General features: G+C 43.5%; 1 protein-coding gene and 1 long non-coding RNA gene across 3 annotated transcripts in view; one reads left to right on the forward strand and one right to left on the reverse strand.

Annotated features, from left to right (window-relative positions):
- The window catches only part of LOC309330810, a 33,095-nt gene extending 16,331 nt beyond the window's left edge, over positions 1-16,764 (reverse strand). For both annotated transcript variants that reach the window (XR_014151598.1, XR_014151599.1), the window contains exon 1: positions 16,668-16,764. This is a non-coding gene — a long non-coding RNA (uncharacterized lncRNA). The remainder of the gene's footprint in view (positions 1-16,667) is intronic.
- The window catches only part of GALNT9 (polypeptide N-acetylgalactosaminyltransferase 9), a 186,007-nt gene continuing 178,270 nt past the window's right edge, over positions 16,292-24,028 (forward strand). The window contains exon 1 of the mRNA XM_081842695.1: positions 16,292-17,201. Coding sequence (XP_081698821.1) covers positions 16,961-17,201 — 241 coding nt within the window. The 5' untranslated portion in view covers positions 16,292-16,960. The remainder of the gene's footprint in view (positions 17,202-24,028) is intronic.

A 24,028-nucleotide genomic window follows, 5' to 3' on the forward strand; every position in this document is an offset into this window, starting at 1 on the left:
AGTTGTTGCCATCTCCCTGCCTCCAACGTATGCATGTGTGTATATATAGAAACAAAAAATTCTTTTTTCTTTGGTTTGGTTTTCCTCCTGCATTCTTCATTTCCACCCAGCCCTGGAAGGTTTGTTCCCTTTTCTAATCAAGTGAGTTGCTACCCTGAAAAACAAGAGTAATGGGGTGCCACAAGACTTTTGTCTGGAGATTTTTCATACTTGTGAAAAGAGCATCATAAATAACTTACTAGAGCCAATTGGGATGTGGCTGGTTCACCACCCCTGGGTTAAAGGGTTTCTTCCTTGGCTGCAATCCAAGTGTGAGCCAGTGTGGTGCAGTGGTTAGAGTGTCAGAGTAGGACCAGGCAGAGCAGAGTTCAAATCCCCACCTGGCCATGAAGCTCACTGGGTGACCCTGGGCCAATCACTGCGTCCCAACCTAACCTACCTTGCAGGGTGGATGTGGGGATTAAATGAGGAGAAGAACTATGTATACTGCCTTGAGCAGCTTGGAGGAAAAGGTGAAAAATAAATGCTTAACAAATAATAATACCTTTGAGCCATACTGGGATGGGTGGGTTAGACTGGGCAGAGGTGTCACTCTGTCAGCACAGAACTCTCCATTCCACCAGCTCAACATGCAGCCACAAGTGCTACTGGCAGGATCTCTGTGGGTGGCAGCTTACATAAAACCACCAAACAGTGTCTTCCACAGGCAAGGAGGGGCTTGAAACAGCCTGGGATCTGCTGGATCCCCAGCTGGTCTCACTGCCATCTCATGATGGTGCCAAGACCTTTTCAGGATAACACAGTAATCTGCTTGCCCTTTTGTCCTGGCCAGTGTGATAGGCAGGACTTTGGACGTGGCAGCGACTACAACAACCATTAAGTCTATCCACTCCCTGGTCTGTTTGGGTTTTGGATAAATCCAATGCACAGCTGTAATCATGGCATCTTGCAGGAACAAAATCCATCACATAACTCCGAGGTATTTGAAGAAGTACTTTGTCAAGAAGTAATGGGCTAGCAACTGACCTCAGGGGCCAGGTGCCTGGTATGAAGATACATCTTCCAGATGTTGATGTGATGCTGCATCCACCCCTGACAGCTGTGTGGACAAACCTGGGGAAATGCAAGAATATCATCTGCCCATTTTCAGAAGAAGAGCATGTCCATTACGGTTTGCTTACTGAACTCCATATCTATATTGATTATTTGCAAATTGTTTTGAGATCTTCCAATATCTCCCAATGCTGAAATCTGATGTGAGAGTGGGCCCCATGGGGGTGGGGTGGGGAAAATAGGCCACATTATCCTGCATGGATATTTGATCTCTCCCATCTATGTTATGGGAGTTGCTTTAGTGCCATCAAACACTCTTACTCAAGAAGCAAACAGAATCAGTGCTGTTTGTTCACTGATCATGTATCAATTTACAGTGCTGTTGCATGCAATTAATGGCAATTAAATGATGTTAAAGAGGATTGAGCTAGTGCTAAATCTATTTCCTTCCAATTATCTTAGCATCATGGTCCATAATACTGGTGTCTCTGTTACCCCCCTCCCCTGAATAAGACATTTATTGTAATCAGCTGCATGGCATTAAGCTTTCCCAAGGTAAATATTGTTTTCAGATCCTCATTTCCTTTAGCAGCAAGAAGCAGAGACAGTATGTGTTGTGGCTAGAGTGGCAGATTAGGAGTTGGGATAACTCAGTTGGCAGAGCATGAGACACTTAATACCAGGGCCATGGGTTCAAGCTCAATGTTGAGTGAAAGATTCCTGCATTGCAAGAGATTGGACTAGATGACTCTAGGGGCCCCTTCCAACTCTACAATTCTATGATTCTATGATTCCTCAGTCATGCTTGCAGAACGCAGCTGCGAAGATGAGGACAACAGGAGAGTTCATTGCTATTGGCCCTGGCACCACCTACTGTTGATCTTCCAGCAAACTGCCCTACCAGTCCTAATGGCCACCAGCCACCATTAGGTGAGTCCCCCCATAATTGAACGTAATTGCCTTTGCCCCTCTCCCTCCAAGTTGCTAACCAGCTGCAAAGTACAACTTTCTCTCTCTTTTGCTTGCTGAGAAACACCATTTGTATTTAGATTTGCACTGAGCAATTGAGTTAGTGGAGTAGTAAAACTGGGAACAGCACTGGGCATTATAAGAAGTGCCAGTGAATTAATAATAATAATAATAATAATAATAATAATAATAATACATTATTTATACCCCACGCATCTGGCTGGGCTTCCCCAGCCACTCTGGGCGGCTTCCCAAAAAATATTAAAATACTGTAATACATCAAACATTAAACGCTTCTCTAAACAGGGCTGCCTTCAGATGTCTTCTAAAAGTCTGGTAGTTGTTGTTCTCTTTGACATCTGGTCGGAGGGCATTCCACAGAGCGGGTGCCACTACCGACAAGGCCCTCTGCCTGGTTCCCTGTAACTTGGCTTCTCTCAGTGAGGGAACCGCCAGAAGGCCCTCGGTGCAGGACCTCAGTGTCCGGGTAAAACGATGGGGGTGGAGACGCTCCTTCAGATATACTGGACTGAGGCTGATTAGGGCTTTAAAGGTCAGCACCAACACTTTGAATTGTGCTCGGAAACGTACTGGGAGACAATGTAGGTCTTTCAAGACCAGTGTTATATGGTCTTGGCGGCCGCTCCCAGTCACCAGTCTGGCTGCCACGTTCTGGATTAGTTGTAGTTTCCGGGTCACCTTCAAAGGTAGCCCCACATAGAGTGCATTGCAGTAGTCCAAGCGGGAGATAACCAGAGCATGCACCACTCTGGCAAGGCAGTCCGCAGGCAGATAGGGTCTCAGCCTGCATACCAGATGGAGCTGGTAAACAGCTGCCCTGGACTCGGATTTGACTTGTGCCTCCATGCACAGCTGTGAGTCCAAAATGACTCCCAGGCTGCACACCTGGTCCTTCAGGGGCACAGTTACCCCATTCAGGACCAGGGAATCTTCCACACCTACTCATCTTTATTTGAGGATGAGTATTTTTCTATCTCATAGGAGGGACTTCAGCACAATGGTGGAAAGCACATTTTGCATACAGAAAACTCCATGTTCAATCTCCAGCTTAAAAGGACCTCAGGTAGCTGTGCTAGAAAAGAATCCCACCTGAGACCATGGAAGTCCACTGTTGGTTACTGCAGGTAGGTAGATCTGATGTGGTTTAAAAGTAGCTCCATATGAGAGATGTTTGAGCTTTTGAAGCTGGTAGTGCAGGGGCACATTGTTGCTTGGGAAAACTAATGCTGCTTTTAAAAATAGCACTGTCTGCCTACTTGCCTGATACCTCTTATTCAGCTTGTATGTTTGTGCACTTGGGACAGAGAGGAATTCCCATATAGTGTGAATTATGCATGGAAGATTCCTTGGGTTAGATGTGGATGCTCTTCTGTATACTGTATTGTATCTTTAGTTCTGTGGGTCCCATGCTCACCTCTGCCTCCTCCCCATACGTTTATAATTGCTCTTATGGGTTTGGCATAAAGGTGAAGCACTGAATGAAATTTAGAGGTGATGAGAGAGGTTTGCCACACAACTGGTACTGCTTAAATATTACATTTTCTATTCATTTGCTTCTGTTTCTTGTTTCTTGGTGGTTAGGTTCAGGGAAAGGGCCAATGCTCAGTGGTACAGCACCTGCTTTGCATGCAGAAGGTCCCAAGTTCAATCCCCAGCATCTCCAGGTAGGGCTGGGAGTGAGCCCACATGAAATCGATGAGAGCCATTGCTAGTCAGTATAGACAAAATACAGAAGGCAGCTTCCTATGTCCATATGGCAAAGAGACAGATAGTAGTAATACACTGTATTATTAATTCTCCTAAGAAAGAAAGTGACCTTGTGGAAGACACTCAGAAACACTTGAAGAAATGAGAAGCACGGTGAAATACTTTCAATTAGCATTTGATGGGGACATGATTTGATTTCATGTTGGCTGCCCCATAGCATAATGGAACATCAGCTGTGTGTGCTAAAGCAATAAGATATTGGTGGTGTGGATTATGATGATTTAAGTTTATTAGTCACTTGACACATCAAAAGTCTTTAGGCTATGATCCCTGCATTGCAGGGGTTTGGACTAGATGACTCTTAGGGAACCTCCCAACTCCACAGTTCTGTGATTCTATGTGACTTTTAAAAATTAAGAGCAGAAAGCATGGCATAAAATGGGAAAACACAATGTATAACCTATAAACCAAGCAAAATAAAATAGCAGGAAAACTTCAGCAGCAAAACAACAAACCACCAATAGGCAGGAAATCATCCTCATCCATCAAATGCCTGAGAGCAGAGAGATGAAGTTTTACCCAACACTGAAAGAGTGTTAATGATGGTGTCAGGTGTACCTCACTGGGAAGAACATTCCACAAGCATGAGCTGTAACTAAAAAGACCTTCTCCCTTGATGCAAGCCTCTGAATCTCCCTCAGAGGTGGAACTTGGAAGTACTCCTCCGCTGAAGATGGAAGGGTCTGAGTGGGTTCATATTCAGAGAGGTGCTCTGAAAGCTATTGAGATCAAGAAAGTAGAGAAGGCATATTTGCTATATATAGATTCAGGAGTTTAAACAATGTGAAAGAGAAGGAACCATACCTCAGTGCAGGGGTCAGCAAACATTTTCAGCAGGGGGCCGGTCCACTGTCCCTCAGACCTTGTGGAGGGCTGGACTATATATATTTTTTTGGGGGGGGGGAGAATATGAATGAATTCCTATGCCCCACAAATAACCCAGAGATGCATTTTAAATAAAAGCACATATTCTACTCATGTGAAAACACCAGGCAGGCCTCACAAATAACCCAGAGATGCATTTTAAATAAAAGCACACATTCTACTCATGTGAAAACACCAGGCAGGCCTCACAAATAACCCAGAGATGCATTTTAAATAAAAGCACACATTCTACTCATGTAAAAACATGCTGATTCCTGGATTGTCCGTGGGCTGTATTGAAAAGGCAATTGGGCCAGATCCAGCCCCCAGGCCTTAGTTTGCCTACCCATGCCTCAGTGGATAGTAGTTCAGCTCAGTGGTTCAGCATGCAGAAGATGTATCAGGTTCAAAGGTAACAACAGGAAGAATTAAAGGAACTATTGGAAACTCAAGGCAGTAGAGATATAAGATGATCAGAGCCCCACCGAACCTGAAGCATGTGAAGCCCCAATAAAAATTTATAATTTGGCAGAATATTTGGACTATATGATATGTATTTTTATAATTTGGAATATTTAATGTGATTTGATTGAATTGTTAAAATGGAAAATTTAATAAAAATTATTATTATTATTATTTTAAAAAGATGTATCAGGTTCAACCCCTGACTTGTTTTCGAATAGCAGACATTGGAAAGACCATTGCCTGAAGCCCTAGAGAACTGTTGCCAGAGCAGATGCAGAGTTGACTGTATCAGCATCCAAGTCACTTCCAGCTCTCTGATTCCTTCCAAATCTATGATTCTGTAGACCAGGGATAACCTATGTGGTGACCTCCAGATGTTGTTGGAAAACAACACCCCTCATCCTTGCCCATTGGCCATCCTGCCTGAGCCTGATGAGAACTGGAAATCAACATCTGGAAGTTACAACTTCTAGGCTGCCTGTGCTAGAGACATCAAAATGGAGCTACATGAACACATAGTCTGTCAATCTCCCATGGTCTGCTGATTTGTCTCCCCCCAGTTGTCAGTGGCACTCATCTATACCTGTGCCTGAATCTTAGTCTTTTCAATTTCATTTGGTACTTCCTCAGTTGACCAATGAGGTACTGTAAGGAAGAGACATCAGTGGTGGTCCTTACCAAGGTACTGGGGCCCCAGCATGCCCAAGGATGCCAGGTTCTGGAGAGACATGCCCTTTAGGTTTCCATCTCTTTTCTATTCCATGATGGGCATGGAATCACTTGCAAAACCTTCACCATTAGCTGGTATGGATTCTCTATTTTCAGGTTGTGTCTAGGCATGACACTGCTAGGTTCTTGAATTAGGAGCATTGCCGGCATATTAGGTTCAGAAGAAATAAAAGATTTAGTCCATCTGCTTGTTTCATCTCTCCCTCGCAATCTCTTCTTTGTTATACTCTCGGTTTCACAGTCCATCAGGTTCCAGTGAGTTAAACCCAGATTCTTGCAGTGTGCCCTCTTCCACCTCCAAAAACAGCTTCCCTTTACTTGCAGCCTAAGGAAAAGCTGAGCAATTTGGTGTGAGAGACAATTACCTTGGCTGTTTGAAAAGTTCTCCCTAACCTTTTGTCACAAGTTGAGTAACCTCAGCCTTTCACCCACTGCTGCTTTCTGCGTTTGCTTCTGCCAGGGGACCTCATTAATTGTATTGAACAATGCATGCTAACAGGCAGTAATACTTTCTCTTTCTTCCAGGAGCTTGTTTGCTAAACAGCAATTGAAATGTCTCTTTTAAGTATATTTAATGCCTATCAAAAGTGCCATATTGATTGTCTTGTGAGAGGTGTTAATTCACATGGGACCTGATTCTGTTAGTTCCTAGACTGGCAAAAGCTCTATGAAGTGAAGTGAATGGGTGGGTGGGTGCATGTGATTCTCAAGCAAATGGTTATTAGCCAATGTTACTTCTACCCAGAATAGACCTGCTGATATTAATGCACATGATTAACTTAGTTCCATTGATTTTAACGGGTCAGCTCTAAAAAGGACTAGCGTTGGACACAATCCAAAGTCTCCAACTTGCTCACATGTTATGAAGTGAACAAGGACATGCTTATCCTATTACATATGGCAGGAGTTGATATCAAAGAACCTTGTGACATCATATGGACTAGCAAACTTATTGTGACATAACCTTTCATGGTCTGGAGTCCACAGGGGAATCTAGACCATGAAAGCTTGTGGTATAATAAAACTGTTAGAGCAACATCCAAACAAATAAAATGCTAATTGGTCAGAGGAATAACTTCATGAGCAACATATTACAACCCTTATATTACAACCCTTATTATCACCCATCTGTCAATACCTCACAGGCCAATGGATGCCCTCTTCTGTGGAAATGCCCTCTTCTGTGGAGAAAGGATGGGGAAAGTATTTGTATCTTTACTGTATTTCCTATGTATACATGCAGTGTTCTAAACTCCCATTATTCTAGATGCATTCTACAACACGGAATTTCATTAACGCGAGCACTTTCTGAGCTCTGGGCACAGTGCTGTGCCTAAGATTTCTGAATAAACTGCAAAGTGGAAGGAAAAGGGGACCTTTTACTGTCTCCCCACTTCCAGCTACTCTCTGAAGACTGGAGAAGAGACCCTCTTAAGAATATTAGGGGGGTGGGCAGGAGAAGGACTAGACCATGTGAAAAATGAACATAATATTATAGCTGCAGTTCATTCATTTTCAGCTTTGTTTTATTGTTATTAAATAAAGCTTGCCTAGACATTCCGTTGTTGCGCCCATTTAGCTCCTAGCTTTCCTATCTCAGTTTCTAACCCTGTATACATGTATCTATCACTGCACCATTTTCATTGACTATTTCTCAAGATTATCAAGGCAGAGGTGAAGGAAGGACAGGCAGGAATAAAAAGGTGGGGACTCAAGTCTATAGTAAATGTATTATTATTTATTACATTTATTAGATGCATTCTCTCACTGCAGGGAACTCAAGGCATCTTTACAAAAACTAAAACTAAATAAAACTGATCCAATCATTGAAGCCGAGGTGGAGGTGGGGTTGAAAAGAGACCCCACCACTCCCCAAAATTTAATAAAGGTAAAGGGACCCCTGACCATTAGGTCCAGTCGTGACCGACTCTGGGGTTGCGGCGCTCATCTCGCTTTACTGGCCAAGGGAGCCGGCGTACAGCTTCCGGGTCATGTGGCCAGCATGACTAAGCCACTTCTGGTGAACCAGAGCAGCGCACGGAAACGCCGTTTACCTTCCCGCCAGAGCGGTACCTATTTATCTACTTGCACTTTGATGTGCTTTCAAACTGCTAGGTTGGCAGGACCAAAATTTAATACTCAACTGTTAAATCCTGTTTTAAGTAGACCTCTGTTGCAGAGCACAATTTCCTCTTGGCTGTTGCATACCGGGGGTGGGTTGCCTGTTCTAAAATTCACCTCCATCACTGCAGTGTTTAATGAATCCAAAGAGACAAATCCCAACTTTAAATTTCACTACAGTCACAGCTGTAAAAACTTAAAGTCCCTTACTTGACACATTTCCATTGATCTCAGAGAAATTCTCAGGAGAAAATTGGTTCTGGATTAAGGCCCTGGAATTAAAATGAGCACTTGGTGGGTACTGAAGAGCTCTCTATGTGACAGACAGCTGGGAAAGTGGTCTACATATGCCAACACCCAAATCTCTCCCCCCCCCCAACCATCAATAATTATTTCCAGACTCTCTTCCTATGCAGATAGGTTGAGGAGCTGCAACTGGCATTCATCTGTCTCAAGAGACAACTGAATGTGCCTCCAGGAGTGAAACAATGGAGACCTACAGTACCTGCTGTTGCTGCAAAGAACAGTAACTCATAACTTCTGCCTCCCATGTTGTTTTTGCTGCATTTAGCAGTCCCAAAGTGACCTCCCTGGGGTGCAAGCCAGGGCAAAGTGTATGGAGGTCCTGGGTTGTCCAGAAGACAAGACCCCCTCTCGGTCTCACTGATGTGGTCCAAAGGAAAGCAGAGCAGGACTTCCGGGTTGGCGCCATCGATTAATGGCGGATTCCCTCTGAGCTCCCGGAGGGAATCGGCTCTGCAGAGACTGGGTCTTGCCGCTGCGGCGACGCGGGGACCCTTAAAATCACAGGCACGGAAGCCTGTGAGCATAGTGACTCGGCGGGCACCATTTGCGCCCCCCCAAACTGCGAAGGAGCCTTTTTAAAGGCTCCGGAACAGGGACGGGGTGCGGCGCGGTGCTGAGAGTACTCCTTCTTCTGCGGAGTGAAGCCGCAAGCCATTATCGGAGAGCGCTGACTTTTTCCTTGGAACAATCGGACTCTAAAACATCAACCCGTGAGTAATACGGAAATTCGAACTTCAAAGAAAAATTTGTTGGATCAGGAACGAGCGGGGAAGGGTTAAAAAGGAAGTCCACCCCCCCCTCTTTGTAAACAATTTAAAGCAAAGGACCTGTTAGCTAAGGTCGAGAGAACCTTTTATTTCTTTTTAGTAAAAGATTTTAACTTCACAGTTTTGACATTACAAGAATTTTCACTGGAGGATAAAAGATCAATTTTGGGGAGCTGAAGTTTCACACACACACCCCCGGACCCGGGAGCGTCCCGCGAGAGAGCCTGTTGTTGAAATACTGAAGAGTTTGACAGCTGTCAAGTTAGCTGTCAAGACGGGAAAAGAGAACCTTGTTTTTGTTGCTTCTGCTGGTTACATTGGTTATAATCTGTTGAAAATAAGGAAGGGCTGGTACAAAATAACTTGATTTTTGGACTTGAGCTGAAAGAAATATTAAGGAACTAAAATCCCCCTAGAGGGGTTTAGTGACATTACAGGAATGGCTGGAGGAGGGAATATCCAAGCTGAATTAGACAGAACATTTGTTCTCTTGGGAAAGTTACAAGGCCAAATCGATGTTTTGGCTACAAACGTTACAACTCTGGACTTGACAGTAAATAACATTGTTGAATCTGATAAGGATTTGAAACAGGAAGCCTATTCAACTGAACAAATAGAGAAAATTGAGAGCTTTGACAATATTGAGAGCTTTGACAATATGGAGCAGGAGACATATGTTGCTCCTGAAGAAAAGGAAGGAGGAGCTGAAATTTTGCAGATGCTAAAGGAGAGTTGCAATTTGAGGCCTGACATGATGACAAAAAAGGAAAATAAAAATCTGATGTGGAAAGCCTGGCCTGAATTGGAGAGTGGAGCACTGAGAGATCTCCTTATGTGGAGATCTGAAGACCGAAGGATTATAAATTTGATTAAGGTGGAAGCTGGAGCTTGGGGGACATTTGGACTTGAAAGGAGTACAAAACAAGATTTGAAGTACCCCATAGGCTTTACTATTAAATATGGAGGTCTGGCTGGTAGAAACATAGATCCTGTTGGGCCGGAGCCTCTTCGAGATTTGGAGTTTAACATTAAGGACTATCAAAAAGACCGGCAGAGAGGAACTGAGAGAGAATTGAGAGCCTCGGACGTGAGATCTCCAGGCTAAACAGTATATTGAGACTGATGGATTTTTGTTGGGGACTGAAACCGGGGAAAGGGTGGGTGGAGTTTGGGAATCCAAAGGGTATACAAATATAGTTTGTTTTGTTTTTAATTTGTTTTGCTATTGGTATGGAAATTGGGAAAGTCGTGGAAGGGAAATTTTGGTCGACTTTGGGAAAAACGTTTAAGAAAAAATAATGAGGTATAAATATTGATGAGTAAATTTGGATAGGTTAAAACTGGTTTTTAAAATGGTCTAAATTAAATGAAAATAAGGTTTGTAAACATAAATTGAGGATGGAAGAAAGAAGAAAAGTAAAATAATAACAGGTTAGAATAAATTATTAAGTCAAAATGGAGAAATAAGTTAAGGACTTGCTGAGCTAATAACTTAAATTGGAATACAAGAAGGGGAGGTGTGAGGAGGTCTGAGAAACAAGTTAAAAGAAAATAAGTATTTGAATTTTTATGTGTTTTTGTTTTTAAGTTTTGGTTTTTTGTATTTTTGTTATTTTTTGTTTATTTTTGTTTTTGATTTTATATGTATTTTGAAAATGCTAATAAATATTTATTTAAAAAAAAAGGAAAGCAGAGCAATGCATTTGGCACCAGCTTGGCTACAGGAGTTGCTGGAAGGATTCGTACAAGACACTATTCAGCCACCTTACGGACTCCACTCTGGATTTGTGTAGGGTTTACTCCTTCTCCCAAAGATGTCCTGCAAGACAGTGGGTACAGATTTTTTCCTCTAGGTTTACTCCCAAAGCCTTTACATGAATGAATATAGCTGCAAGGCTGTAGAGGTTTAGGTTCATGATATTCCTTCTTCTAAGTGGGCAACCTTCCCAAGTTGATGAGTCTCATCTACCCATCCCATCCCTCTACCGCCCATCCAGAAACCACCTTCTTGACCAATGGACCCACTATTAGTCTCATCTACTTAGTCTTCCAGGGCCTGTCTTCACATGCAGGGCAAGTCCCTAACTCACCAAGGATTTGAGAACCCATCAGCTCCCCTCACCTGGTTTAGGCAGCCAGTCTAAGCCATTTCCCAGGGTGTGGTCACTGTCGCATACTGACAGCTCCCAGGAATCACAGCTCTCACCTGAAGCTGTAGTAGAGATAATAGAATTCAGTTACTGAAAAGCCATCTACTTCCTCTGCCACTAAACCAGTGCTTTATTATCTACTTAAGGCTTTTCCATGACATGATTGCTTTCTTCACTTATTTCTATTTTACTTTATTGTTATTCATTTTATTTATATCACACCCTTTTATCCAAGGAGCTCAAGGTCACATACACAGCTCTCTCTTCTCTTCTCTTCTCTTCTCTTCTCTTCTCTTCTCTTCTCTTCTCTTTTTAATCTTCCCAATGGCCTTGTGAAGTAGGCTTTGGTTGAGAGACAGTGGCTGGCCCAAGGTCAACTAATGAGCTTCATGGCAAAGTGGGGATTTGAACTCACATCTCCCAGATCTCATTTGGAGGGTGGGCAGGGAAGCAACAACAACCCCAAACCTTTCAGTGCAATAGAAACTTATGGCTGCAATCTTTAACCCACCTACCTGGGAGTAAGCCTCACTGAATTCCATAGAACTTACGTCTAAGAGAAATGATCAGGGTTAGAACAGTACAGCCAAACCTTCTCACTGAAAGGCTACCTTACGTTTAAAAAAATCAGGCAAGGAAGGTTTATGTGAGGTGCCAGTGGCTTGATTTGAATTAATTTTATAATTTTATAATGAATGATTTTAGAGTGTTGTTTGTGTTGTACTTTTGTACTGTTTTATTGTTGTTAGCCGCCCTGAGCCCGGCTTCGGCTGGGGAGGGTGGGATATAAATAAAATTATTATTATTATTATTATTATTCAAACATGCAACACCCCCTGTATCTGCCATCTAAAATGCTCTGCTAAAGAAAGACCCTTGACATTGATTGGATAAACAGGTCCTTCTTGTTGCTCCTGGCAAGGAAGAGTACAAGCTATCAGGCTCTTAACTGTACCACCACCAGCAGATGTTGCTGTAATATTTTGAATGATTGAAAGGCATCAAATAAATAAAAGACCCTGGAGGATTCATTCGAGATATTTTCTGGTATTTAATGAATGCGTTTCCAGCAAAACGCTTTGTAAAAGCATTAGTATTGTGACTGGGGTGGGGAAATGCCCACAGATGTTTATGCATACTAGAAAGATATCCATCCTATATATCAGGAATGGGCAACCTGTGGCCCTGCAGATGTTGCTTGAGGACAAAGCTCATCATCTATGACTACGGGCCATGCTGGCTGGGGTTGAAGGGAGTTTGAGTCCCACAATATCTGGAGGGCTGCAAGTTGTCCACCCTCATTATATACTAAAAAACTCATTTTCAGAATATGAGTCCTTATACAAACAAAACGGCACCACATATACAGGAGGGAAGGATCAGCAAGCCCAGGGTACTAAAAGTTGCAGAAAGGTACAGACCCAACAGCAATGCTGAAAAAAGTGAATCCCATGCTAATAATAATAATAACAATTACAACATCTGGGCGGCTTCCAACAGGAGATTAAAAATACATCAAAACATCAGTCATTAAAAAACTTCCCTAAACAGGACTGCCTTCAGATGTCTTCTGAACATCAGATAGTTGTTTATCTCTTTGACATCTGGTGGGAGGGCATTCAACAGGGCGGGCGCCACTACCGAGAAGACCCTCTGCCTGGTTCCCTGTAACCTCACTTCTCACAGTGAGGGAACCACCAGAAGGCCCTCGGAGTTGGACCTCAGTGTCCGGGCTGAACGATGGAGGTGGAGACACTGCTTGAGGTATACTGGACCGAGGCCCTTTAGGGCTTTTAGGGCTAGAGATCATTAGAAAAGAAATCCAAAATGAAAACTGCCAGTATCTTAATGCTGTTATACAAACTGATGGTGTCACATGCTTGGAGGACTGTGTAACAACAGTTCTGGTCAGCTCGCATCAAAAAGGATATTGTAGAATTGGAAAAGGTTCAGGAAAGGGTGACAAAAATGATCAAGGCGATGGAATGAATCCTGTTGGAGGAACGATGATAGCGTTTGAGACTTTACAATTTCAAGAAAAGGCAAGTAAGAGGGGCCAGATAAATGTATAAAAAATTGTGTGTGGTGTGGAGAAAGAGGACAGAGAAAAGTTTTTCTCCCTCTCTTATAACACTTGAACTCAGGAACATCCAATGGAGCTAAATGATGGGAGACTCAAGAAAGACCAAAAATAGGACTACTTCTCCACACTGAGCTTAGTTAAACTACAGAAATTGCTCTCCCAAGAGGTATTGATTGCCACCAACTTGGATGACTTTAAAAGAGCGTTAGACAAAATCATGGTGGATAATGCTATCAATGGCTATTAGCTAGGATCCAGCAATCAGGGCTGAATAATAAGACCAATCCTAACCCCAATTACATAGGAGAAAGCCCCACTGATTTCAATTAGACTTGCTTTTGAGCAGATATGGTTAGGATTGCAGCTTTTGAAAGAATCAACGGACAAGCAAGGTAATGGAGCAAGCCAGACACTAGGCTCAAAGGATACTGGCATTCTTGAAATTCAAGCAATGCTTAACTGTTAGAAGACGCCTTCTCATAATCCTTCATGTCTAGCTGAGTCAATTAGCTCTGAGATTTAGGGTTCTAAAGCTTCTAGCTTGGACTGCTATAGTTCCTACCACCCTCTTAAAACAGCCTGAAATAAGATAGGGAGAAAAGAAGATTGTGAAAGAAGGCAAAAGATGGTATGACCATTGCAATTCACCCCAAAGCGATTATGTATTTTTACATTCTTTTTCAAATAAAATATCACAAAGTCCAGTGTCACCAGGAATTTGCAACTAATTAATATATATCGTACCATCTGGCAAGATGCCAGATGCCACCTAGTGCTTTGAATTCAGGCATGTCCTATCAAATTTAATATTCTATTATCATCAAGTTTCATGTATGAAAGCCTATATAGAATGGATGAAAGCCTACATACAATGGCTTCAGCTATCATTTATTTATTTATATTTTGCTTGTTGCTTTATCTTGCCCAAAGCAGCCCAAAGTGACTTACAACCACCATAGTAGACCACCATAAGGCAATGGAAATCTTACACTCCTTGTCCCAGGTGACCAATAAGCATATAGTGCATGGGTAGGCATACTAAGGCCTGGGGGCCAGATCTGGCCCAATCGCCTTATAAATCCAGCCCATGGACTGTCTGGAAATCAGCATGTTTTTACATGAGTAAAATGTGTCCTTTTATTTAAAATGCATCTCTGGGTTATTTGTGGGGCCTGCCTGGTGTTTTTACATGAGTAGAATGTGTGCTTTTATTAAAGATGCATCTCTGGGTTATTTGTGGGGCATAGGAATTCGTTCATTCCCCCCCCCCAAAAAAAAAAAAATAGTCTGGCCCCGCACAAGGTCTGAGGGACAGTGGATCGGCCCCCTGCTGAAAAAGTTTGCTGACTCCTGTGGCAAGAAGAGAGAAGTGGGATGGGCCAGTTGTTGATGGACTGGTGCTAGATCAGGGCATTGTAGCTCTTCACAAAGCATACTTGGCAAGCAACTGCTTTTGGGGGGTAATATGGAGCAGCATTAGTAGCTGTGCTGCCTGCTTTAGAAGTCTGCTTGATTCTAATACATACTAACTGCACAGTTGTAAACAAACAAAAGCTAAAATAGCATAAGTCTCCAGTGTGCTCTCTCATCCAAATTCCACTGGCACTGCTCCAAGATTTCTCACTGCTCAGGGAAGCAGTGAGAAATCTTGAATAGATGCAGTTGTTTACTCTCATGTCAAACAAGAATTTCACAAGTTGGCATTTGTGTCATAACTGCAGCCCCCCTCCCCCAAAGTACCCAATCATTACCTTAGCAGCTTGCCAGAAGTAGCCAACTCCATCGGCATAGAGAACAGTCATGGATGACACCTGGAGGGCACCATGTTGCCTATCGCTGAACCAGGCAGTGCATACTCCCCCCTCCCAACTCGCTTCAAGTAACTCTTTTTCTTATATTGTAAGCATTGCTTTTATTCTAGTTCTGTGTCAATAAAAATGCACAGGATGTATTCATTGCCTATTTAAAATATTTGTATACCATTTTTTTTCGGGTGAACCTCATGAAGCACTTTGCTTAAGAATACTAAAACTGTAAGTAGGAATGTGTGGTGTAGTGGTTAGAGTGTCAGACCAGGACCTGGAAGTTCAGGGTTTGAATCCTCTCTTGGCCCGCAAAGCTCACTGGGTGACCTTGACTCAATCAATACCTCTCAGCCTAACCTAGTTCACAGGGTTATTGCGAGGATAAAATGGAGAGGAAAAGAGCCATGTGTGCCACACTGAGCTCTTGGTAGAAAGGTGGGGTATAAATGCTAATGCTAATAATGATATTAATGTGATTATATAGCAAGGACAAATCTGCCCCTCCCCCAGATCAAGTAAAACAATAGAAATACTTAACTAACTGACCAATCATGTCAGTTCTGCCCCCCCCCCCCAAAAAAAATCCTGGCTATGCCCATGATAGTGGTCAAACCTAACAAATGCATATTCTTGCTATTTAGCAGGAGAAAGGGCTAACACCGCAGAGCTGTGTTACTCACTGGCAGAGACTTCTCCCTCCCTAACCCCAGCTGCGGAGAGGGAGGAAGACACCTTGTGCATGTTCAGAGGCACTGTGTTCGGACTTCACAACTTTTGAAGTAGTGATTTTTAAAAGGGGGCCTCCTCATCAGTGAATCGAAGAGCTGGCCTCGTTTCATCCTCTTCCCTCAATGGCTTTGCTCCCTTCGAAACCCAGCGCTTTGGAAGAAACTTCCCAACCAACCACCTCCCCGAGAAAGGCATTTTCAAGCAAGACGCTCTAGCTGAAGCGAACAGTGAGCCTGCTCAGCTCAGCCTCCGCTCCTGCGCTGGGATAGGCGTCTCAGACGGGCTTCCTCGGCTGGTGGAAGACGAGCGAGTGAAGCGAACAGGCAGCTCGACTATGTGAATGTAGATGAGTTTTTCATCTCCTCGGTCCTCGCCCTCCCTTTCTCTCCCCCCCCCCAACAAAGCACGTGACTTCGCACCGGCGCTCTGCGAGAGGGAGAAAAGATGCAATTGCGAAACGCACACACACACACACACACACACACACACACACACAAGGAGGGAGGCTGCGATCAAGTGCGACGCCTTTTCTCTCGCTCCATCGTTCCCTCCTAACATCCTTATTCTCTCTGGATGTATGTCTCGCTTCTTTCTTGCTGCATGAGCCGGGCTGGCCTTGTGAGGAGGGCTACTGGAAAGCCTGGATCGCGCGCCCGCCCGCCCGCTTGGCCGTGTCCTTTACTGTCTGTGCGACCCCCCCCCCCATCTCCATCCCTATCCCCTGTCCCCATCGCGAGAGCCTCCCTTCAACCTCCCTTCCAGAGCCGCGAAGAAGGGTCCTCTCTTTGCCCGCAAAGCCGCCGCCAGAGAGTAAATAGGAAGGTGACTTGAGTCCTACCAGCTGCTGCTTGCAAGAGGAGGAAGCGGAGAGCGCCGTGGTGCTGAAAGGACAGCTCCTTCTTCAGCATCGCCTTGGCTCTAGACATCCGCCGGTCTCTCTCCTCTCTGCCTCTTTATAATCAAGGATAGAGGAGGAAGAGGGTAGGGCGGGGGACTTGCCCAGACCCCCCTCCCTCCCTCAGCTCTCCCCCCCACCTTCTGCAGGCAGGTACTTCTGCCTTAGATGCTGCTGCAGCTCCAAGGGCACCGGCGACCATGCCTTGATACCCGCCACCCTCCCCAGCGGTGTCCATGGCGGTGGCAAGGAAAATAAAAACTTTGTTGACTGTGAATATTTTGGTCTTTGTGGGGATCATCCTCTTCTCGGTCTACTGCAGGATCCAGGATCGTTCCCAGGAGTTGGTGCAGATCGTCAGGAGCGCCGACCGGCGGATGAGGAGCCGGAATACCAAGGTGGGAGCCCTCCTGGACAGGGAGTCCATCCTGCAGCGGCTGGACCACCTGGAGGAAGTTGTGTACAACCAGCTCAATGGTAAGCCGGCAGGAGGATGAGCACAAGTGTCTGGGGGTGGTGGGAGGGTTCATAAAGGGCTTTGGGGGTGGATTTAAAAGTACAACCTGATACTCAGCTAGCTCTCTCTGTGTGTTTGTGTGTTTTTACCATGCAATGGTTAGACCACGTGGAGTTTTCTAAGGCTTGGACAAATCACATGATGCCCCTGTTGAACAGGTCAGTGGAATACCCACAAGCCTCACAGGTACAGGAGGTGTGTTTAAGATAGAGGAGTTGCTGGAAAAGGGGACAATATAGGATATTTTGATTCAAGCATCTTCTGAGTACTGCCTCTTGAATGTAAAGCTAGGGTAACTTTGGGGCTCTGCTCAAGCAGCTAGGGTAACTCTGGGGCTATAGAACTTGAGCACGAAGTGGGCATATATCACATACTCATAGTTTAGGGTCCTTCGTTCTTCTTTATACCTAATAGCAGCCAGGATTTTTTGCATTTATTGAAGGGTCTAACAATGTAGATTGTAAAATTATTGGCCATTATCTATCTACATTGTTAGACCCTTCAATAAATGCAAAAAATCCTGGCTGCTATTAGGTATAAAGAAGAACGAAGGACCCTAAACTATGAGTATGTGATATATGCCCACTTCGTGCTCAAGTTCTATAGCCCCAGAGTTACCCTAGCTGTAACTCTGTAAGTTTCAAGTAGATCTGCATTTTGTGTAGGCCAATGGTGAGACAAGCGGATTTCTTTATTTTTATAAAAACTGCTTGTTTGCTTGATTTTTTTTTTAACCACTTCAAACAAACCTCAGAGAATCATAGAATTGTGGAGTTGGAAGGGACCCCAATGGTCATCTAGTCCAACTTCCTGCAATGCAGGAATCACTGCTAAAGAATCCCAGACAGATGATGGCAGTCCAACCTCTATTTATGGACTCTCCTTCATTGGAGGTTTTTAACTTTCTGAAACAGCCTGTTTCACTGTGGAGCAGCTCTTGCTTTCAGAAAGTTATTTTTAATGTTTAGTTGGAATCTCCTTTCTTGTAATTTCAAAGCAGTTCAAATCAAAGTGGTTTACAAAAAGTCTGTGTTCAAGACTCACTTGTGCCACATAATCATAGTTTGCTACTGCAGTATATGAACTTCTATTCCTCATCTGTAAAAATGGGATTGCGTGTCCCCACCTGCATGCATATCACTTGAATTCTTATCACATGTTTTTGCAACACTTAGGACTGGTTCAGAAATGCATCACTTCATCTCACCATGCTCAGGCAGTGAATTATAAACTGACTGTGGGAGTGACAGCCATGGTAGTACCAAAAATTATGGTGGGCAGTGTAAGGCATGATGGGGAACATGGAGAACCTCCAGGTGTTGGTAGGCTACAACTTCCATAACCCCTGACAATTGAACATGCTAATGGGGGCTGATGGCATTTGGAGTTCTGCAACATCTGGAAAGTCACTTGTTCTCCAACCCTAATGCAAGGGATGATGCCGTGGACCCAGCCCACAGCCCATTGGGAAAGAGAGGCTTCACTCTCCCAGTTATGGGGATGTGCTCCCATGGAACTGGAAGATGCAGTATCACAAAGAGTTGTAGTCTAGTTGTTGCCATAACATGTGGGTGGCCTCACATCACCAGAGAGCTAAGAAGCCCCATATGGTTGGTTGACTCTAAGGGTGCATGTAAGAGTAAGGATGTGGTTGATTAAGGAGAAATCTTAGGGGGGTCTGTTTGGGGTACAGAAGCAGACCCAAGAGGGAGGCAGAGGAGGATCCCAGTCTGGTTCAAGCCACTTTTCTCAGTCCAAGGCAAACTTTGAAGTGCTTGGTGGTTGCTATCCTAACTGCATACTGACTTCACTGGGCAGTGTGATACAAATGTTCTGTCTGTGGCTATTGACCTGTGCTGACTCATTCACATAATCAAATTATGTATTGGTTCCACAAGATGTGAAGAAATACCAGTCATGAAAGGCTCACAGATGATGGTGTAAACCATCTCTCTTGTAATCAAAGCCAACATGAAAGTTCTGGCTATGCTGTTTGATCTCTTATGTCCAGTGATGGCTCACCTCTTGATAGAAGTCACCTCTTGATACTGGAGTCACTTATTGTGATGAACATCAGCAGGCATGAGCCAGCCATACTGACCTCTCTATTGGCACTGCAAACACAGTACACATTGTAAAGCACTTTGCAAGATTAAAAATGTGATAGAAAATATAGTAGCAGTAAAAGGTTGCATTGTTATGTTGAAGGTGGATGTTTAACATCCTTTGTACTCTTCTTTGAGTGCCATTTCTGTATCACTTCTGCTACCATTGTTCCTAGTCCTCATGAAGGGCAGAGACCAATTTTATTTTATGAAAGCATACAACAGCTTTTTATTAATCCCCCCAAGTTTGGGTTTGTTTTTGGGGTGTTTTTTTTTAAAAAGATCTCATTAGATGTAAAGATGAGAACATGTTTATTTGTGGGTTTGAAACAAGATGACTAATAAAACCTGTTTATGTTACACCCCATCTTCCCTGTGCCTGATGCCTCACAAGTGCATTCTGATTTTACAGATATTCATAAGCAGCTAAATATGAACCCCTAAGGGAGTTACAGCATACAGTAATGAAATTTTGTAACAATTTGGGAGGAAGGAATGTGTTAGATGTAATGTTTTGCCTCAACTCATGATCAGCAACCAATAAAGCTACATAGGGGACACATAGGGGACACACGCTGGCCACATGACCCGGAAGCTGTCTGCGGACAAACACCGGCTCCCTCGGCCCATAGAGAGAGATGAGTGCAGCAACCCCAGAGTCGGTCACGACTGGACCTTATGGTCAGGGGTCCCTTTACCTTTACCTTTTAAAGCTACATAGATAAGATTACGGGCACATTTGTCATATGCAGAAAGTTGATTTCCAGTGCAATACTAAATGGAGTTGGGCAGGGTATGTGTTTCAAAGATCACCCATCTCTTCAAGAATCCTGCATGCTTATGGTGGGTGGCAGACTTATCACATTTTCTCTACATGGGGGTACTCTTTCCCCACCCTTAGTTTCAATGGGGAGAAACTGAGTTGCAGCAGATGCTGGCTGGCATAGAGGGAAAGCCTGATCCAGGGACTCCTCAATGAACGAAAGTGCGGCTTTCATTCTTATGTGGGCCTAATACCAGCTACCACTAGTGAAACAACTACCAGTGGTAGCACTATGCCTGTGGAACTTAATAACAGACATGCACTACCCCTGGTGAAGCTCTTCTTCACTGGAAGAGATGCACCTCTGCTCAGACCTAAATCCCTCCAGCTGCTGGATCTGTGGGATAGGATTTCTCTGGTCAACAGGTGTCATTTCAACTTTCAAAAGCAATGAAAGTGAAATGGTTAAAATCAATGGTTATATTTCTGATGTTTTTGCGTAACGCAGTGCTTTGCTTGCTGGTATATTTCACAGTGAAGTTGCACTGTGACGCCTTTGCATGAGGAGGCTGTGCAACAAAGTTTGTTGAAACTTGGGTGATTTTTTAAAGACATGGATCAGGCCCTCCAGTGTGTGAAGAGGGTACTCATGGAATGATCCATTACTGCTGGTGATTTCTCTTTTTCTAAGACCCAAAATGAGAACTTTGCAAATAATATTTGGAGGAGGAAGGTGTCCACTCTCTAGGTCAAGACGTAGAATATGGATGGGAATTCTGTGGCCCTCTAGATGTTACTGGACCGATTTGTCCCAGCCTGCTTGGTCAATGATCACTGATGAATGTCTGAAGGACCACAGGTCCCCCAGCCCTGATTTAGAACATTTAAGTGAAATATTTGTCCATGTTATGTGCTCAGAGCACTAAGGCACATGGATTTCAATATCTGTAACTATAAATGTGTGGATGAAGATGGAAAGACTCCTATCAGGTATTAGATAGGCAACCTATGGGATGCTAACTAGGGATTCAGGTTGTGTGCGTGCCAACACACTGCTTTGGTAAAAGACAGGAACTGCTATTGCACCGGACTGCTTACATGAAGCAACTAGAGTAAGTCAGGTGGTACTCATTAAGCCCATCATTGGGTTAGTATTGCTAATAAGGATACTTGGCTCTTGCTGCCCATGAGTTATCTTTGCTTTCCTTTGCTTGCTTCCCACTCAACAAGAACCAGTTGTAACAAGAGGGCAAATGTGGAAAACCCTTTTAAGAAGAACCGTTGACCATAGCACCTTATCTAGCTCCGCATACCCTAATTTGCAGCAGCTGGAGGAAAATATTCAGATGTATGCAAGGATCTCTGTGCACCTACTCACACACTTAACATATCTATACCATGCCTTTCATGGAATAATGGCATTAAAAGCTACCTCAAAGGTAATCTAATCCAATACCATGCCAATACAGGAAATCCATGGCTGTAGCATCCCAATTAAAATGTTCACAGCTGGTTACATGAGAGAGAGAGAGAGGGAGAGAGATTGTAATAACGATGCAGGACAATAACTACACACAGAGACCATTCTCCATTTGTACAGAAACACACACACACACCCCTGAGTAAGATGGGAGCCCAAGATGAAGCATCCCAGCTCCAGTGACAAAGAGTCAAGGGAACAAGTGACGAGAGGGAAAGTACCACCTATTTAATTAATTAATTAATTAATTAATTAAAGCATCAGTTTAAACTGTGAGGAGACCATAATTAAGGGCATTGTATGCTGGAAGCTAAATCCTGTAAAAACTCAGAGATTAATCCTAGAGGTATTAAGCCTGTAGAAACTTCGTTTCCAGCAGGGAATCTTGATGAGCTACAATAAACCTAGATAAAATCCCAATTTTTATAGAGAGGGTAAAAAAAGAAAAGAAAAAGAAACCCACTATCATGCAGTGCAGACGCAGCTAATGGGAGATTCAGATTAGAATTAAAAAGGTAGACTTAAGCTTTTGTGCAAAGCTCAGTATAGTCTTCAGTTTCAGCTTTCATTTTAGTATAAAACCTAGCTTCAGGTTTGTTTTGTTTTTAAAGCCAGAGGGTTAATCTCTACCCATTGTCTACTGCTGTGAAAAACAATTCCTATTCCCAGGAAGGTAAATTGACCTAAACCCGCCTTCCTTTCAAGTTCCTGCTCACTGGGATGTAGCCAGGACTATAATTTTGGAACAACCTAGGTATTTTACCCCATGAGCAAGAGGGGAGTCCCAGGTGATGTAGAGTCTCAGCCCGTGATAGAGCATCAAAATAACAAGCAAGTTAAGCAGGCAACTGAGAGCAGCTGCAAGACAAGAAGGTCAAGGTGGGCAACTCTGCTCCTCTCCTTAGTAACCTAACACATCTCAGTTTTCCAGGTAAACTAACTCACTACCCTATAAAAACAAATATGCAGGTAGAAAGCCAGCAAGGTTGTGAGGACAGTCCAATATATTTTACAGAAAGTCACATGTATAACTATTTGCTTGCTGGACAAAGGTTGTGAGTGTGTAATCAATAAATGTCTGATCTGCAGGGAGCAAGTTCATTCCCTTGAGGCCGAGGTAGCTGACCTGGAGAAGCAGAGAGAGTAGCTGACCTGGAGAAGCATAGAGAGTCAGAAAGGTTATTTGACAAGAACCTTGGTGATGTGATAGCTGCCTCTCATTCCCAGGATGAGAGCCCCCCAGCTGCCATGGATGCCTCATGGAAGGAAAGCATCAATCTGAGGAAGAGGGAAATGATCTCTTAGAAGGCATTCATTGCCTCTTTCAGGATGAAGAGCTATCCTTTCCTGAGGGTGCTCCTGTAGTGGGTGGAAAGATCTTAGCATGTGGATGATGGAAGCATTAGGGACTTAGATAGCTGGGTGTGTGATGGGCAGGCAGACCACATGGTGATTTGTTTGCCTGAGATAAAAGTTGTGAACATTAAATGTCATCTACATAGCCTGGCAGATAATGCTGGGGAGTTCTTTAAAACACATCGAGTGTTTTCAGATCAGATGGCTTATCAGTTTTTAATTTATTCAAAAGGACCTAGATCTTTGTTTGTTGCCTGAAACATTGCAAATCAAGGGCCAAATGTCTAAGTTAAGGGGGAAGTCTCTGCTCAGTTCCAAAAACAAAGATGGTGACAGACATGCTGCATGATTGGAGACAGGAGGCCATTTCACAAGCAGGGGGCCAGCACCAAAAAGGCCCATTCTTAGACTCCCTTCCCATAATGTTAGTTCAGGCACAGGAATCTGCCTTTTGCATTGCACTGGGAAATGAATCTAGCTTCTGTGCTATTTTCTTTTCCTCCATTAGCACATATTTTGACTTGTCATTGAAAAATCCAACTACATTCCTAGCTGGTCTCCTGCTACAAATGCATTTAAAAGTTTTGTTTTGTTGTTGGTCTTTTTGTTTTCAGCAAACAAAACACTTTTTTATTTTCAGCATCCCTTATTATATGCTTGGATTTCTTTTGCCAAAGTTAGTGTTCTTTTTTCTTCTTATTTAGACAAAGAAGAAGCCTTATTGCCTAAAATAGCTTCCGTGACTCTGCATGTTAGCCACGCAGGCATCCTTTTCACCCTGGTAGTACCTTTTCTGATTTTAGGAGTACATTCTAGCTGAACTTCTTCTTTTTTAACTACCAGGCATATTGGAGAGACTTGACCCTTTTCACTTTGCCTTTCCATTTCCTTTTTGCCAAACTCCTAATTTTGGTGAGTTTCTGCTTTTGAAGTAAAACGTGTCTGTGCTGGATTTTCTGAGCAACTGTCCATTTGCATACGTATATGTTGAATTCAATAGCTCTAAAGTTACTGATTCCAATCAGCTGAACAACACTTTCATCTTGCACCAGGATCTGGGTGCATTATGGAAGGGGGCAGTAT

This window comes from Podarcis erhardii (assembly GCF_964252035.2).
Source record: "Podarcis erhardii genome assembly, chromosome: 15".
NCBI lineage: Eukaryota > Metazoa > Chordata > Lepidosauria > Squamata > Lacertidae > Podarcis > Podarcis erhardii.